This window comes from Bombus flavifrons, chromosome 4 (assembly GCF_040668555.2).
Source record: "Bombus flavifrons isolate JBK064 chromosome 4, iyBomFlav1_principal, whole genome shotgun sequence".
NCBI classification, from domain to species: domain Eukaryota; kingdom Metazoa; phylum Arthropoda; class Insecta; order Hymenoptera; family Apidae; genus Bombus; species Bombus flavifrons.
In genome coordinates, this window is record NC_138445.1 from 16,382,573 (window position 1) to 16,399,912 (window position 17,340).

Below are 17,340 nucleotides of genomic sequence, written 5' to 3' on the forward strand. Positions count from 1 at the left end.
ATAAGGTATTATAGTAAATATAATTACTTATATAATGCTTTTATATAAATATCGCATAATTTATAACTCATATTTGAATAACTAGTTACAATTAATACTAGTTATTATATATGACACAAAAGCAGGGAATTATTAATAAGGGAACATATGCTCGCATACAGCATTATAGCATAAAAATATATGTACAAACGTCTTAGCAGATAAATCAAAATAACAAAAAATAATGAACTAGGAAATATATAGTAAGCTATATAGTAATTAAGATATAGCTATATTTAGGTAGTAAATTAAAATTTACTTTAGTGGAATAAATTGAGATAGAAACAAAATGTATTGAATGTGCAAATATTCAAAAGAGATTGTAATAGGCATAAGCTTCAATACAATAAAGAAATACAATACAATACTAATATGTAATATTATTACACAACTATTATCTCACACAAACTTTATTAACAAAAGTAAATTATTTGTTATCACCCTTACATAAAAAATGAAAATACAACTGCAACATAAGATTATAGATTATAGATTATAAAAAAATAAAATATTCTATCACATAAATATAAGGATTTTAAAGAACAAGTTATAAATTTTGTAGATATTTACAATTTTGTACTTGTTGCACTGATATCTGTAGATTTGTCTCTATTTATAGTTACAAGTTCAATAAATATATTTTGTAAATTTATAAACACAGTGTTCTCCATTTTGTTTAATTTTTATTTTACATTTATCATTAACACTGTTGCTTGTCCATGTTAGCTTTAACTAATGTTTGGTCTAAATTTGTAGCTTCTCTCTTGATCATATTTAATAAAAGTTGTGAACTTTCCAAAATCTGTAATTGTAACAACTCTTATATAAATTCCTATAATAACAAATATACTTGTATCTATGTATTATAGTTACTATTTATGGTTACCTGTGACATAACAAGTTTTTATTAAATCTAATTTTTGTTCTAAAGTATAAGAAACAATAGATATACCTTTACATATGCTGTTTCTGTATCTGTAATAGTTCTATCATATTCATTTCTGACTGCTATCTTTTTAGTTAAACTATCATTTAAGCGTGTTAATTTATAAGACAACTTTTCTATTTCTCTTTGCAAATGATTCTTTTCTTCTTCCTGAGATTCAATTTCCGCTTGTAACTCTGTACGTCTCAATTTCATCTCTTCTAAACCTACAGAAAATAAAAAATTAATAAAGTAACATATCAATATTTACATACACAAACTTATAACCTATATGTACCATTTAATATTATATTAAAATTCATTTCTACTTTATGTTCATATTTGAATATAAAATAATAATGAAGCAAACATATGGTATTAATTACATTGATTACAAATAAATAAATATAAATTTACACTTTACAAGTTCTTGATTATAAGTTTGCAAAGCAGCACCGTGTTGAGACATTTCAAACCCTCCATGCACAAATAATACAATTACAATATTTCTACAGCACCCAACAAAAAATTATTTTCTATTAAAAAATTCACCAATAATTTACGCTTATACAATTAACATACAGATACGGATCTAAACGAAGGTTTCAGTTTTTGGCGCGGAGTTTATAATACACCACTTTCAACGCATGCGCAATTGTTAATATAATTGATTATAATTTAAAAATCGTATATAATATTGTTTTTAACAACTAATTTTTGAGACTGAAAAAGTTATTTAGAACTTGATAATGTCGTTCAGTAATCAAAATATAAAATATTTTAAAAAATTTTAAATGGTCTTTTTAGCCATAAAATAAAAACTAGACCGAAAAATAAAATTCTTAACTAGATTTTTTGTATCCAAATCTTTTTATACCTTTATTTTATATCCAAAATAAGCCCCCAAAATTCGGAACAGCTCCGTTCAGCAGTTTTCGATTAATTATGGTCATCGATTTTGAAAATATCGTTCTGAGAAAAACATGTTTAAAGTTTCAAATTCGATTGACACGTAAAAAATTCTTTTTTAATTTACATAGAATCATTTTGAAATTTTCAGGAAATATTCTTAAAATAATACCTACAGTGAATCGCACGAGTATATTCGTACCTTTTATTTTTTGTACCATTATATTTTCCATAGGAAAAATTCGGGTATTCGTACACTTGTCGATATCTTTTATAGACATTACGAAACATTTTGAAATTTCATTAGTACTATAATGACGGTCAACTATCATAATTATATTGGCAAAATTTGAAACGATCAATTCTGAAAATGTATACAAAAGTTACAAGGTATTTAGTATAAGTATATATATTTTGTAGAAATCAAAAAAATATTTAAACAGGCAATTATCTGCAATATTAATAAGTCTGAATATTCAGTGGGCAGGACGATCTTAAGTATTTATTAGATGTATAAGGTGACTTATCATACTTTATATTAATTTTTTGCCAAATATAAATTTGCAGTAAATATCTTTTATATATATTTTCAGATGGTTCAAATTTCTCCAGTATAATCATAGCAGTGACGTCTTATTGTAATGCTAATGAAATTTCAAAATGTTTTATATAATACGCACAATATATGTATAGAAATTTTCTATGGTGAGTGTACGAGTACCTTTGCCAGCCACTGTATATTTACTTAAAGAAAATATCAAAATCCAATAATCGAATTTTTCGAAATTTCTAACCACAGAAGACCTCTTAAAGAATTGTACTAGAAAAAAACAATGCAGCTTTTCGCCTTGCCTTTTAAAGGCGTCACGAAGTGTTTTCATCTACCAAGGTGTAATAAATACACCTTTCGCTCGAGATCTTCACACTAACGTGAAAGCCTTACAAACGTGCAGTTATATTCTACCTGTATCCATTTAAACGTAAATAAATCAGTGTTGTTGAAGCAAAATCTTGGTGTATTTTAACATTTAAATGTTTTGTTACAGTGTTTTGCTACAGAAAAGTGCACTAATGTACCAAATGGTACCGTTAATACTAATATTTCTAAAATCAAACGTCCATGATGTATCAATATTATTTTGTGTTTGACCAATATTTCCTGAAAAAAGACATCTCTACATAGACAAGAATTAATAATTAAACACATAATAATTATATCAAATCCGTAAATCTCGAGTTTACACCTAAAATTTGCTTTCGACAAATCTCTTCGACATGAGTGTTTCAGGTATGATGTTTATAAAGATCAATCTTGATATCTGGCCTATCTAGGTACATAATTATACAACAATTTCTATATTACTTTTCTATACATATATTTTCCAATCAGATACAAATTTGATTTTTGTAGTGCATTAAGTAAATCAATAAAAATAAATATAAATTAAAAAATAATATGTATTTGGTCTTAAGTTGACACGATTTATGGCGCTTGCGCAGGTAAATCTTTCAATGTTATCCTTCGAAATTTTCATAGTGTACGAAAACATATTTTTATTGAACAATGAAATAAAAGGAAAAAATTAACATTGCTTAATGTAATAAAAAGGGCATAATAAATTATATATATTTATCTCATTTTACCTTTAATTTTGAATTTTATCGATTTAATTAATCTCTCTTAACTTTTTACCATATAAAGAAAATTTAAGTACATTGGACCACAAAATATAAATACATGTCCTAACAAAAATTGTAAATTAAAGAATAGAAAATATTCAAATAAAAGATGGAAATTGCATTTTAAATGATCACATTATCGATTGAAGATGCATATGACCTTGTCAAATGACATCACGTTACTAAATTAGGAGTTTACTACCGCGACAAATGTATTGTCACATACACCATACAATTAAAAGATTCTATGATGATTACGTGTTTTGCAATTCATTTGCAATTTGCCATTCCTACTTTGTTGCCCTCACATCATTTAGAGGAAATGCAATGCACATATTTATTCATCATATCAAATACTAATTTATTTATTTTTAATATATTATCCCTGACCCATGATAAATACTAATAAATAATGAAAAATGCATACATAACATAATATTGTATTATTAGAGAAGTTCTTAATAGCATTTATTACTACATAATAATTTTTACAGGTAATACTAAAAATATCTAAATATAAAATCAAGATTGTCTTTTGAAATTTGTGATATCACATAAAAATATCATTCACTATTTATTAAGTAAGTCATGCTCAAATCAAGAATATATAATATTTAATTCTGTTATCTAAATATTATGTAATTATTTAGAATTTATAACACATCTTCCTGCCTCCCTTCTTTTTTTTTTTTTGAACAATACAAATAATTATAATTATTATAATTTCTCATCATTTATGTTTATTAATGGCAAGGTACTGGTTTAAACTATCTGTCAAGTTTCTTATACTTTTTAGATAAATTATAAAAATTTAAGTATCATAATGACAAATAATTCAAGATATCTAGGATATCACAATAATATAAATAGAGAATATTTAACAGATGGAGATGATAATCATTGTGCACCATCAGATCGTACAGTATCTGAATATATTGTGTCTACTGACCATGCTACAATGGTAATTTATAACTTTTATGTACAATTATAAACATATGTACTATAATTAATATGTTAGTAATTATGAAAATTTGCATTGTACATAAAAATATGTATTAAATAAATAGTGTATATATAATACAATATGTTACCTTATAATACTACTTACTACTATAATAGAACATTCAAGAGATCTATTATTTATTATATATGTACTTAAATTTGATAGATGAAATCAATGAAAAAAGATCATTCAGACAAATATGAAAAAGAAGAAGGAAGACAATCACGAAATATACACAATAGTCGTGGTTCAATATTATCTGGATCTTCAAGACATAGTCTTCATCCTCTTAGTAAAAGTATTTCACATGGTAGCATATGTGACAATGGTTCAGATATATATGTTACAAGTGCTGCATATAGGGCAACTTCAGATATAAGGTTGTAAATATAATAAAATATAATATGTTTTACATGTATATGATTGTATCATAAACTGCATTATTATTTAATCAATAGCCATGTATCGCATCACAGTCTAACACCAAGTTCAAGATTAGGACATCGAGCACCCAGTCATTGTAGTTATGGTTCTGCAAAATCAGTAAAATCTCACACATCTAGAAAAGATGGTATTATTATAGAAACCATGTCGACACCTAATCCTTTTTGCCCAAATACCAAAGGAGTTTGCTGTCTTATGTTACTTCTTAATCTTGGTTTAATTCTTGTTGCATTAGGCTTTGTTATAGTGATTCAATTTTTTCAACCATTAATAGTTTGGTAAGTATATGTTTAAAAGGAATTATATAATTTTCCTAGTTTCTCTTCAATTTTATGCAGAACAATATTATAAATTTTAATAATTTATATTACAACTTAATTTCATAAAAATATTGCATATAAAGGAATTTATTTTTTAAGATTTCTTAAAATTAACATTTTGGAATTGTTTTAGGATTTTGGGAATAGTTTTTCTTGTTTTCGGATTCCTAACATTGATAGGAAGCCTCATATACTGCGTACATGTATTTCGAAATGCTAAACATCCACATGATATCAATCCAGAGGATCTTTATTGGACACGATATTGGCAAGGACATGTAGGTTCAGCACCTGAAGTATATTATAAGGCAGAGGATAAATATCATGATGATGGATACAGTGATCGTTTGAGCAAGTATTCACATAAATATTATGATCGACAAAGATATTAAAGAGAAAAAACATCTACTTAATGTAAATGTGAATATATCCAATGTGTTTATAGTAATCTATACATAACTTACATATGAATTGATTTCAAAACATAAGAAATGTATATATTACATATATTACATATATACATTGATTGTATAACATATTTAAAATCTAGTTTATGAAACTATATTTTGTATAAAATAGTAAGTATTATTTATTTTATACATATATATTATATATTTTATTTTGTAATGAGTATATTTTATTTTTATAACTTATCTTCATATGCATAATCCAGCAATATTTCTATCTTGCATGCAATAATAAAAATAAAAAACATATTAAGTAGTTGTATTACATCTCTAATTTATTTATAATAATTTATTTAACTCATAAAATACATCTACCAACGTCTTGTATTTCCAACTGTATAGTCAAATAACTTTTCATTTAAAAATTCTCCTTGACCATCAAGAATGAAATAGAATCTTCTGCCTTGAATCTTTATTGGCAAGTAAGATTTCATATCCTGCCTTGCTAATGTAACTTTAACCTTATGGGGACATATAATTAATTATTCATTATTTTAAATTAATTATTAAGTTATTTTAATTATTACATTAAATATTTTTAGTTAATAGTAAATAGTTAGTAGATATATTAAAAACAGTATTATATTTAGTTTGTTTGAATGAAACTATAAAATATTTTATTAAACTACAAAAATATATACTTTAAAGTAGGATAAAAATGACTTTTGTTATTGTTATTGTTATTAATAATAAATTTAAATAAAAATACATACCTTTTCAAGAGGAAGTGTAATGGTATCATATCTTTTAAATAAATGATTAGTGATTATAGACACATTTTTGCCACCTTTATGTAAAATAACGTATTTTATAAATCTTCGATTAAACAAATATAGTACTACACTGGCAGGAGGTCCTAAACATGAAGATACATGCGTGAAAATAAATTTCTAACATATTATGTATTATTTTATATTTGCTTTATTTTATTTAACATATATTTATTATTTATTAGATTTCACCAATGATTATAAGCATGAAATATAATTATTTTACATTATTTATATACATTACCTACTAGTATAGAATATGCAAAGTACATGAAAGATGCTCCATTTATTTTTATGTACTCTGCCCAAGATATATCCTTACACCATGTTGTTATATATTTTGGATTATAAGTTGCCACTGCTATTAATGTATTACAAAAAATCCACCCATAGAAAAGTACTTTCACTACTATGAAATCATAAGTGTCTTTATTCTTATATAATATTACATTATTTTGCACATTTGTATTTATGTTTCTCAAATCGTTATATATTTGTTTCTTACATTCTCTATAAAATAATTAAATAAAATATTATTTAGGTATTTTACAAAAAAAAATTAATTTTCATAAAATTTCATTTTTTGTATAAGTATAAATGTAAATCATAAAAAAGTGTTATATTACCTTATATTTTTTATTCTAAATGTACATTTGGACGAAGAGTGGAGAAATTTATAAAGCATAGGATTCCTATATTTAGTATTTCTTACCAATGATTGATAAACAAATTGTAACTTACAAAGAGAATTTGTTGCATTTCTATGAAATAAAATATTCAACAGCATTGTCATATTATTTTACCTATAATTATTTATGATCTATATGACTTTCATTTCATTTCATATTTGAATTACATTTATTTTATGAAATAAAATTAATTTAATATGTAGAACGTAGACATTAGTACATATTTTGGTTATGTTATCGTACGTCATATATTACCTGCTATTACAAAGAAAACATTTCATTCATATGATTGCATGTAATTTGTAATTGTAGAAACATAAAACATCATTATCTAATTCTGAAGTACGAAATAATATAGTGTATTATTTCAATAATAAATCGTAATGGGTAAAATAAGTATAATACTGAATTTAAATACAGAAAAGATATAATATAAAATAAAAGCTTGACTATACAATGATACAAAAAATAATATTTTAGATACTTCGTAAAAAAATTTTTTTTGATTATCTATCTTCAAATAAAATTATAAAGAAGAAAAATTATTATATATTATATAAAATTTCATATTTTGAAAATATATAATATTCACGTACATTAGCGCATTAATCAATCTTAATCATAAATGCTAAAAATAAGAACCGTTTGGTTAAATAAATAGACTTAAAAATGATTAGAATATAAGAAATAAGAAAAATCGCTGTACCCACCGAAATAACGTCGCATAATAAGCGAAAGCCGATAAGAGATTATTATTATTATTACTATTATTATTAATTCTCAATTTTATGTTATTTCTGTATATTAAATGATGTTTCATATCTAATAAAACATATTTTATCTTTACATATTTTAAATCACAGTTATTATTTACAGTATATCATATTAATCGACATTTCTTAAATTTACAAAATATATATCATTAATATAGCTTTTGGAAAATATTGAAAAACTTATACCGTTATTGATATTAATCTTTTTCGTGTTGCACGTATGTTTTGATTAACTATCGAAATTAACCAAACGATCAATTTGACAGTTTCCTTCGATCTTTTCACATCGATGAAATTGTTGACGTTGTTGCTAGAACGATGCCCATGTATTATCAGCTGCTTTTAATAAAATAAATAAATACAAAATGGGTGACTTCTTGGCATCTAATAATATTTGTGGGCAAAATTTATTACGATTAGTATCTCGTGGAAATGCTATTATAACAGAATTAATGAGATTAAAGGACTATGTGCCACCTGTATTTAGGTTATTTATATTTTATTAAATATTTTATATAAATGCTGTGTTATTAATATAAGTACGATTATTAGCCGAATTATTATATTTTAATAATTTTTAAATATTACATATAATATATTGTATAAATTGTATTATAAATATATTATGCAAGTACGTTAATTTTCTCTTACTTTACAGCTTGGACTCAAAACAAATTGTACAAAAGTATGGATCTATTATAATTGATTTTGTATATTTTAAATCTGCTAGTACATATGAGCAAAAAATAGAAAATGACCCAGTAAGTACATAGGAAATGATAAAATTATATAAATGAACTCGGATAGTTTTTAACATTTATTTTAAATTTATAATAAAATCTAATATTTTCTTAGATTTCTTTATCTAAAATTACTTTAATTGTTCTAACAATTATTTTCTTTAGGTACTTCAAGAGACAGATGAAGAATTACGAAGTAATTTTTCTGATATAATTTCAAGATTTTATTTAGCCTTTGAAAGCATGCACAAATATGTAACAGATCTAAATCTCTATGTAGATGAGTTAGGAGATGGAATGTATATTCATCAGTCTATAGATACTATTATGCTCAACGAAGAAGGAAGACAATTAATGGTATGTCTATAATTTATAAATATCTGTTTTATAGCTAAAGATATCCTAAATTATATTATTTTTTGATATTCATTAAGTTTAAATTAAATGATTAAATTTCAAAGTTATTTTTATTCTTCTTGCAATTATGATATTAAATTGTATTTTAAATTATATCTTAGAAATATATTAAGTATTGTCCTATATTAAATATTAAATTTCTTTTATTAGCTTTTTATTTTTATAAAATTTTATAAAACATTACAAATGTTTGTTATATGGTTGTACTATTTTTATAATAAAACTTTTGATGTATTGCATTTACCTAAAAGAAAGGTAATAATCATATTTATGTTAATAGTGTGAAGCAGTATATTTATATGGTGTTATGTTGCTTTTGGTGGATTATCATTTTGAAGGATGTATAAGAGAAAGATTACTTGTTTCTTATTATCGATATAATGCTCAACGTTCATCCTCTACAAGAGTAGATGACATATGTATGTTATTGCGATCAACAGGATTTTCTAAAATTTCTAATAAACGACCTGTAAATTATCCTGAAGAATATTTTAAGTAAGTTCTTACAATTTTTTCATTTTATAATGAATCTATACCTGTTTTATAAAAGATTGATTTTGCAGAAGAGTGCCACTAAATGATTCCTTAATTGAACATATTATTGGACGCTTGCGTTCTGACGAGATATACAATCAAAGTCTTGCTTTTCCACATCCAGAACACCGTAGTACTGCTCTCTCTAATCAAGCATCAATGTTAGTTATAATTTTATCATTTAAACCATCCATATTACATACTCATACAGCTATAATGAGGGAAACAGTAGACAGATTTTTTCCTGATAACTGGGTGATCAGTATTTATATAGGAACAGTAATAAATTTATGTGATTGGTGGTTACCATACAAAGCAGCAAGAACAGCACTTAATAATACTTTGGAATCATCAAATGTAAAAGTAATTGCACAAAACTATGGTCAAAAGATGAAGGTAACTACATTTTTTATTTTTAATGGTAAAGCATTCCCTAAATACTTGATTTTAAAGTAATAATTTAAAATATTTTACCTTATTTTATTCTTGTTTTAATATTTTAATATATATATATATATATTATATATATATATATATATATTATATATATATATATATATATTATATATATATATATAATATATATATATATATATATATATATTATATATATATATACATATGTTATTCATTATGGTAAAAATTTATTTTAGAAATTAATATGTGAAACGGAGGAAGTGCAGTTAGCAGTGACTTTAGACGAGAGTGCAATAGGTTCCCTGGTAAAATTAGTAAGGGAGTGTAATGTAGTATTACATTGGATACTTTTACATACTGCAACGTCAACTATATCATTAGAAGATTCAAAACGTTCACGCATGCTTAGACAATTAGTAGTGACTGAAATCAAATATACTTCACTTGATCATTTTCAATTGTTATCAAATACTGCTCAAGTTGAGCAAGGTGTTAAACAATTATATAAAGACGTATGATTGACATTTCATACATTGTATAATTATATGAAAAATTTAGGAAAAGTTTCATTAACTTTCTTTTCAATTTTTAGTTGTTATTTGATAAAGAAACTAAATGGATTAGGGATAAAGGAACATGTGTTGAACGTATAACAGATCTTGCTCAAATATTTGGTGGTAATAAATCACTTGATGGTATTGAAAGAAATCAAAATTTGCATACTTGGTTTATGGAGATCAGTAAACATATTGATTCATTGCAACAAGAGGATGGAAGAAAAATAGTGCAATTATTACAGGCATTAGAAGAGGTGCAAGGTAAATATAATTTACTTACAGATAACATATATCATAAATAATGCAGTAGAAGAAGAATATACAGGTTCTTCTTGGACTTCGGGAAGATCATTGAGGTACTTTCAAGACAAAAGACATGTTTCCATTTCAGACAATAATTCTGCAACTTTCATTGGTAGACTTGCTCGTGAATAAAATAGAAGAAATTATAATTAGCTTAACTCTTTATTATGATATTGATTCATAAAATGTTAATTTTAATTTCAATAATAATTTCAGAATTTCATCAATTGGAAAACAATTTACATATATCACAGTATTTGGCTGATACACGAGAAATATTGCATAACATGTTGCGCACAGCAAGCATAACGGAAGATACTATGATAAGTTTAAATATAGTGACAGATTGTAGTTATGCATGGAATATAATGGAATCATTTATTGATACAATACAAACTAGTATAAAAGAATGTCCTCCTACTGTAATAAAATTAAAAGCACTTTTTTTGAAAGTAAGCTTTATTTATGATTTAAAAAATTAACTTTTATTTATAATAATCAACATTTCTTCTACTGTAGCTAATTTATTTCCAGATGGCTTCAGCTTTAGAAACTCCTTTATTAAGAGTAAATCAAGCACACAGTGCAGATTTATCATCAGTATCACAGTACTACAGCAGAGAACTAGAAAAATATGCAAGGCGTGTCCTACAAATAATACCTGAAACTGTATTTGGTTTACTTGCTGAAATAGTACATCTTGAAACCAATGCCTTTAAAGAAATTCCTACTAAATTGCCAAAAGACAAATTGAAAGATTATGCACAATTAGATGATAGATTAAAGGTATGTATACATTTTTAACTTCCTTGTTTTATTTAATTCAGTCAAAATTTAGAATAAACTGATATTTTTAAGTCATCATATAATAATAACAAATTATTTTAGATGGCTAAATTAACATATGCTGTATCAGTATTTACAAAGGGGGTGTTGTCTTTAAGAAGTGTTCCATTAGGTGTATTAAGAGTTGATTCACATCGCCTTTTAGAAGATGGTATACGACAAGAACTTGTAAAAAAAGTAACTCTAGCTTTAGATAATGGTCTTATTTTTGAACCAAAATCAAAAGTAAGTTTTTATTGCAATGTGTTTATTGTGAAGATATTTTATTACAAGTTGTTATTAATGACGTGTCATTTCAGATATCATTGTTACAAAAACTTCATAATTTAACAGCAATAATAGATGGTTACCGTAAATCGTTTCAGTATATTCAAGATTACATAAATATTAATAGCTTAAAAATATGGCATGAAGAAGTTTGTAAATTCATAAATATTTGATTTGTATACATTTATTTACATTAATATAAATTTATACATGACTTTTTATGATTCACAGATAACATATATCATAAATAATGCAGTAGAAGAAGAATGTACAGGTTCTTCTTGGACCTCGGGAAGATCATGGAGATACTTTCAAGACGAAAGACACGTTTCCGTTTCAGACAATAATTCTGCAACTTTCATTGGTAGACTTGCTCGTGAATTACTTCGAATTACAGATCCTAAGTAAATATTTTTTTATATTTATATATTATATATAAATTTATTTTTTGTACTACTTTACTATGTCTTCTATTATTTTGTATCGTTTACATTTTCATATTAATTGCTTTTCTAAACTTAATATATAGATATAACATAATTAATATATTATAGTATTCTATATCTTCTATTGTATTGTCATTAATCAATAATTTTTACATTCATATTTTTAGAACAACTGTATATATTGAACATTCTCTTGCCTGGTATGACCTCAAAACACAAACGGAAGTATTAAATTATAAAATTTTTTCAAGAACATTAGAAGCAATTGGCACACCCGGTTTAACTGGTCTTGATAAACTTATTTCCTTTTACATTATTACTGAATTAAACAGTATGATACACTATATAGAAAAAAATATTCGCAATAAAATGTGGTCATCTACAATTGATTATTTTGATGCAATATTGAATTCTGTGGATGGTCCTAAAGGTAATGTTATTGAATAATGATTGTTATTTATATATCTATAGTAATTTGTGAACATTTATTTTATCAAATATGTGTATTTAGGTAACATGTCAAAATTTCACAGTTCCATTACTGCTCAAACAAGTAAATTTTGTCCACAATTACTTGACTGTGTATTGAAAATCGGACATTATCAACTTCTTAAGAAAAACATAACGTATGAATTAAACACAGCTTGTAAATTTGAAGCAAAGCATATGGAAGCGGCATTGCAAACATTAAACACGTATGTATAAATATTAAAAAAGTATTTCCTGTTCATATTAATCTCCTTATTTCTTATATTTTTACGGCTTTCAGAGCTATATTATTTGAAATTGATAAACAAAATAGCAATGAACAAACTGAAACCGAGAAGAATGAACTATTACGCGAGCTTAGTATCAGATTAGATTGGGCTGGTATAAGCAATCCCCATAATAATATTTATATTAAATCTCCAAATATAAATAATATTGCACTTATTATGTTTTTACTTACTGTATTACAATTATCCAAATTACAATACTGTAAAAATACAGGTAATTTAAATATAAGTATATATATTAATTTAAAATAATAATGATATATACATATAAGTAATTATAATATATAAATAAATAAATAAATAACTTTACGACACAATTGCAGGAAGTCTTTTGAGTAAAAGACCTCAAGATCCTCTTGATGCTGTAGTTTTTGTTATTGGAGTACAAACTATTTTACGTCAATGTACCTATTCTGCAATGACACGCTATGTTAAATATCTTTGTATATATGTTCTTTCTTGTGTTGCTCCAGATAGGTATACCAATTTTTTACAATATACTTAATAGAAAAAATTCGTCATTATGTATATTAAAAACATTTTGCTCCTTGCAGTATAAAAGCAGGAAGTGATGGAGAATCAGAAGGATATAATACTTTACATATTCTAGAATTATTTACGAGATATTCTGGTATACCACGGTCACTTATACTTAAAGAAATTCCTATGATCATTATGGATCATTTCCAAGCAAAGACTGCTAAATAAATAATATAATTTTGTGGCTAAAAAAGTAATTCGCATTACATTGAAATATGAGAAGTATAAATATCGTTTATTTTGTACATACATTTAAATATGGATCTGTATTTTGTACGTACATATATTTTAATATATGTATAGATGTATCAGTTCTTGTTAAATGAAAAATAATAAAATTCTATTACTATTACAAAAACATGTAGTTACTTTTCTAATAAATACATTATTTATTTACAATAATCATTAAGTACTGTTATTTCCTAGACAACTGATTGTTGTGTTCAAAATTGATACCTTTTGATATTCCTGAGTGAAATTTGAGAATATTTTTTATATTATGTACTAAACGCGTAATAAAGTAATAGTACTCAATAAATCGTTTAACACATTCTGCTAAAAAGATGTAGTTGTACTGCATAAAAAATTATACATTTTTTTCATCAAAGATATCTTTATTTTAAATAATGGATAATGTCTGCTTCAATATATTGCCGATTTCTTTTTTTAAATTTTTCATCGAAATGTATAAAAGCACATCGATTGCGTCAGCAGCATTAGAAATTTTAAATGACGCAACTTATATGTTGCTAATAGTAAAGATATTAAATGTTACAATAAATTATATCTCAAAAAATAAAATATGAAAATAAATATGCAAGATTCTTAATAACAACATTTATCAAAATTTGATTAACTGAAGCTTTCAATTATAGTATATCTTACTCTGAAATTCAAATAAATTAAATTTTTATATTAAATTTTCATGTAACGAATACATATGTGAAGCTATTTCTGCTCGTCATCCCTATCTGTAGCAAAAATTTACGTACGCATTGGCGGCTCAACACGGTATTCGGTGCGAGCGGCGGCAATACGGCGCTTCTCAAACAATCTTTGCGATATCCTCGTTTCAAATTACATTAAAATAATATTTTTAAACCCAATCCAAACATTATCACGATTACGTAATTATATAGTCAATTTTAAATTGTATCATATTTTATATATTGTTAAAAATGACAAAATGAATGACATAGAAATTTTTGCCGGCAAAAACGGCCGTTATTAGAGCGTGAAGACGCCGACCGCCGCTTCGCTTCCTCATAGATTACGAGAAAATTTACTGTAAATATTTAAGAGAATATTATAATACTCATTAAAATGCTTATAAAATAAAATTATTTTTCTTTTATTATATTTTACATTATTTCAAATTACATACACAATATTTTAAATAAATAAATGAAATAAAATAATATCATTGATAGGATATATGGGCGGCTAGGACGTCATTGACGCCGTCAGCGGTGACTGCAACGGCGATGCTGACGGCCTGCTACAAAAGAGACTGCGATAAACTCCGGGCGCAGTCTTTCTTGCTTATACGTGCGGTTACAACATAGTCTATTTATACTTAAAATTTAAGTTGCAATTTCTTAAGATTTCAGATATCGTATTGATGCAAAAATGTGTAGCAAAAGTGTTTATTATATTCTTATTATCATTAGAAACAATATTATATATTTACACTACACTTTTTATGCTTAAAATTTAAGTTGCAATTTTTGAAAACTTTATATAATATCGTGCTGATATAAAAATACGCGGCAAAAGTGTTTATTACGTTTTTGTTATGATTAAAAATAATATTTTATATTTATACCACACCTTTTATTAATCATTGATTTGTATATCCATATTTTTTATTTCAATGTACATTATTTTTAAATATTTAGTATTTAGTAAATTTCCATTTCGCTTACAATATATATATATATATATATATATATACATATATGTACATAGATATTTCAAATTATATTATGTATTATACACTTAATATAAGAAAGCAAGAAATGGAGTATGTAAGTATCATAATTTCTCAATTATATTTATATTCCAACTTTTATGTTTCATTTGTGATTAATGATTACGATATGACCTCGTGGTATGTATCAACTTGAATTTAAGAAGTTCATCACTCTCGTAATACTATAATTTGCATAATAAGTATTGCAGAATGAAGACAAAATCATATTGATATCAAATTTTAATTCTTCTTTAATATTATTAAAAATTGTATGTATCAAACTAAATTAAAATTATAAACTTTCAACTTGTAAAAATATTTAATTTACTATTTCCTACAATTTAGCAATATGAAGTTGTCTAATATAAAATACAAAATAGAAGGAAAAGAAACATATGAATGACACTTATAGTTATTAAGCTAACATTAATATTTTTCTTTCAAAGTTTATACTCTTCTTACACATTGTTTTCTCTTCATATATGTACATAAATCTATCTATTTCTTTCACATAAGAATATACTATAAATAAGAATTAATTAAACAATTTTATTATATAATTTTTATAAATGTACAAGTATAATTAATAAAGCTTTTTTTAATACTAGAAAACCATGCGAGCAAGTGTCATTATTGTATTGGCTTTCGCCACTGGGATTGTTGTAGCCACATCTAGAAATCATAATTATTCGCATTTCGTAAAACATCATGCAAGACCACGAGTAATTCGAGGCTTTAAACCTGAATATATGTCTACGGCATATGGTTTCGGGAAAAGGCAAAGTACTATCGATGTTCCAAAACTCAATAAACAGGAACGAATTTTATCAACACTTTTACGCTATTTCCCACAAGGGTACATACATGTTTTAATAATTTAATTCTGTTAAATTATTCCCGTATATCAACAATTAATAAAAAAGATGCAAGTGTAATTTAATAAAATAATGAGCAATCAAATTTTTTGATATAGTTAATACGATATAAATATTTTAATTTCAGAATTCCCGTAGATTGGTTACTTCAACAATTGAAAACGAATCCAACTTTTGCTACGAAATTAACACAAGCGTTAATGGATGAACGTACTGATTTTACGTCAATGATAGATCGTTCTAATCCAGAAAGAATAACTTGGCTATATTAAATCTTTTATGTATGATCAAATGATATACACAATTCCTAGCTATACCCTCTAGTTTAATAAATCTGCGATATTTAAAAAACTCTTTTGTTATTATTAACACATTAGTTTCCCAAAATAACGCATATAATAAAAGTAATTATTACTAAATAATGTATCTTTAATATATGTACTATACTATTTTTAAATATCAATATACGATATTCCCCTCTGAAGAATTTAACAGATGTAATTTGAAAACTAAAATGTGATTAATTAAGTTCTGACAACCTATCATTTTATACGTTAATAAGCGATGGAATTCTTTAAAGTAAATAGAATTTCAAGCTTATAATGTTAGAGAAATATGCAATTTTTAGCCA

General features: G+C 24.8%; 5 protein-coding genes across 10 annotated transcripts; 3 read left to right on the forward strand and 2 right to left on the reverse strand.

Annotated features, from left to right (window-relative positions):
- Positions 1–296: 296 nt before the first annotated feature.
- On the reverse strand, positions 297–1,624 carry LOC138179496 (microtubule nucleation factor SSNA1). Its single transcript, XM_069112349.1, has 3 exons — positions 1,382–1,624; positions 992–1,191; positions 297–841 (listed from the first exon to the last, which is right to left on the reverse strand). The coding sequence occupies exons 1-3, from the start codon at positions 1,431–1,433 to the stop codon at positions 740–742; spliced, it is 354 nt and encodes a 117-aa protein (XP_068968450.1). The 5' UTR covers positions 1,434–1,624; the 3' UTR covers positions 297–739.
- Positions 1,625–2,438: 814 nt separating this feature from the next.
- LOC138179494 (uncharacterized) lies at positions 2,439–5,947 on the forward strand. 4 transcript variants are annotated; one of them, XM_069112342.1, is made up of 7 exons: positions 2,439–2,853; positions 2,920–3,161; positions 4,048–4,134; positions 4,350–4,514; positions 4,722–4,936; positions 5,015–5,278; positions 5,454–5,947. In XM_069112342.1, exons 4-7 carry the CDS (start codon positions 4,377–4,379, stop codon positions 5,710–5,712), a joined length of 876 nt encoding a protein of 291 aa, XP_068968443.1. In that variant the 5' UTR covers positions 2,439–2,853; positions 2,920–3,161; positions 4,048–4,134; positions 4,350–4,376; the 3' UTR covers positions 5,713–5,947. The 4 variants fall into 4 exon arrangements, with proteins under 4 accessions (XP_068968443.1, XP_068968442.1, XP_068968444.1 ...); XM_069112341.1 differs by having other exon boundaries at positions 2,439–3,161; XM_069112343.1 differs by lacking the exons at positions 2,439–2,853; positions 2,920–3,161 and adding an exon at positions 3,314–3,373.
- Positions 5,948–6,041: 94 nt separating this feature from the next.
- Positions 6,042–8,325, reverse strand: LOC138179495 (transmembrane protein 223). 3 transcript variants are annotated; one of them, XM_069112346.1, is made up of 7 exons: positions 7,957–8,098; positions 7,843–7,874; positions 7,502–7,583; positions 7,184–7,360; positions 6,802–7,067; positions 6,501–6,643; positions 6,042–6,248 (listed from the first exon to the last, which is right to left on the reverse strand). In XM_069112346.1, the coding sequence occupies exons 4-7, from the start codon at positions 7,348–7,350 to the stop codon at positions 6,099–6,101; spliced, it is 726 nt and encodes a 241-aa protein (XP_068968447.1). In that variant the 5' UTR covers positions 7,351–7,360; positions 7,502–7,583; positions 7,843–7,874; positions 7,957–8,098; the 3' UTR covers positions 6,042–6,098. The 3 variants fall into 3 exon arrangements, with proteins under 3 accessions (XP_068968447.1, XP_068968449.1, XP_068968448.1); XM_069112348.1 differs by lacking the exons at positions 7,502–7,583; positions 7,843–7,874; positions 7,957–8,098 and adding an exon at positions 8,206–8,325; XM_069112347.1 differs by lacking the exons at positions 7,502–7,583; positions 7,843–7,874 and having other exon boundaries at positions 7,957–8,091.
- Positions 8,326–8,372: 47 nt separating this feature from the next.
- On the forward strand, positions 8,373–14,159 carry Strump (WASH complex subunit strump). Its single transcript, XM_069112338.1, has 17 exons — positions 8,373–8,506; positions 8,678–8,780; positions 8,925–9,116; positions 9,457–9,671; positions 9,740–10,106; positions 10,364–10,639; positions 10,720–10,945; positions 11,204–11,439; positions 11,522–11,773; positions 11,876–12,058; positions 12,133–12,249; positions 12,332–12,504; positions 12,714–12,976; positions 13,058–13,241; positions 13,316–13,536; positions 13,646–13,799; positions 13,877–14,159. Exons 1-17 carry the CDS (start codon positions 8,385–8,387, stop codon positions 14,028–14,030), a joined length of 3,438 nt encoding a protein of 1,145 aa, XP_068968439.1. The 5' UTR covers positions 8,373–8,384; the 3' UTR covers positions 14,031–14,159.
- Positions 14,160–15,810: 1,651 nt separating this feature from the next.
- Positions 15,811–17,054, forward strand: LOC138178773 (allatotropin). The gene is made up of 3 exons (XM_069110995.1): positions 15,811–15,889; positions 16,443–16,690; positions 16,837–17,054. Exons 1-3 carry the CDS (start codon positions 15,821–15,823, stop codon positions 16,979–16,981), a joined length of 462 nt encoding a protein of 153 aa, XP_068967096.1. The 5' UTR covers positions 15,811–15,820; the 3' UTR covers positions 16,982–17,054.
- The last annotated feature ends 286 nt before the right edge of the window (positions 17,055–17,340 follow it).

What these genes read in the sequence shown, in the direction of transcription:
- LOC138179496 (XM_069112349.1), bottom strand. Translation starts at nt 1,433, where the DNA reads ATGTCTCAACACGGTGCTGCTTTGCAAACTTATAATCAAGAACTTGTA. An exon ending in TAATCAAGAACTTGTAAAGT is followed by an intron (nt 1,192 to 1,381) that starts GTAAATTTATAT and finishes TATTTTCTGTAG; the next exon opens with GTTTAGAAGAGATGAAATTG. An exon ending in CAGAAACAGCATATGTAAAG is followed by an intron (nt 842 to 991) that starts GTATATCTATTG and finishes TTACAATTACAG; the next exon opens with ATTTTGGAAAGTTCACAACT.
- LOC138179494 (XM_069112341.1), top strand. Translation starts at nt 4,377, where the DNA reads ATGACAAATAATTCAAGATATCTAGGATATCACAATAATATAAATAGA. An exon ending in CTACTGACCATGCTACAATG is followed by an intron (nt 4,515 to 4,721) that starts GTAATTTATAAC and finishes TAAATTTGATAG; the next exon opens with ATGAAATCAATGAAAAAAGA. An exon ending in TTTCAACCATTAATAGTTTG is followed by an intron (nt 5,279 to 5,453) that starts GTAAGTATATGT and finishes GAATTGTTTTAG; the next exon opens with GATTTTGGGAATAGTTTTTC.
- LOC138179495 (XM_069112348.1), bottom strand. Translation starts at nt 7,350, where the DNA reads ATGACAATGCTGTTGAATATTTTATTTCATAGAAATGCAACAAATTCT. An exon ending in TGCATATTCTATACTAGTAG is followed by an intron (nt 6,644 to 6,801) that starts GTAATGTATATA and finishes CTTCATGTTTAG; the next exon opens with GACCTCCTGCCAGTGTAGTA. An exon ending in TTACACTTCCTCTTGAAAAG is followed by an intron (nt 6,249 to 6,500) that starts GTATGTATTTTT and finishes TGTCCCCATAAG; the next exon opens with GTTAAAGTTACATTAGCAAG.
- Strump (XM_069112338.1), top strand. Translation starts at nt 8,385, where the DNA reads ATGGGTGACTTCTTGGCATCTAATAATATTTGTGGGCAAAATTTATTA. An exon ending in TATCCTGAAGAATATTTTAA is followed by an intron (nt 9,672 to 9,739) that starts GTAAGTTCTTAC and finishes TTGATTTTGCAG; the next exon opens with AAGAGTGCCACTAAATGATT. An exon ending in TTTTTGAACCAAAATCAAAA is followed by an intron (nt 12,059 to 12,132) that starts GTAAGTTTTTAT and finishes GTGTCATTTCAG; the next exon opens with ATATCATTGTTACAAAAACT.
- LOC138178773 (XM_069110995.1), top strand. Translation starts at nt 15,821, where the DNA reads ATGTACATAGATATTTCAAATTATATTATGTATTATACACTTAATATA. An exon ending in GAAAGCAAGAAATGGAGTAT is followed by an intron (nt 15,890 to 16,442) that starts GTAAGTATCATA and finishes TTTTAATACTAG; the next exon opens with AAAACCATGCGAGCAAGTGT. An exon ending in TTACGCTATTTCCCACAAGG is followed by an intron (nt 16,691 to 16,836) that starts GTACATACATGT and finishes TTTTAATTTCAG; the next exon opens with AATTCCCGTAGATTGGTTAC.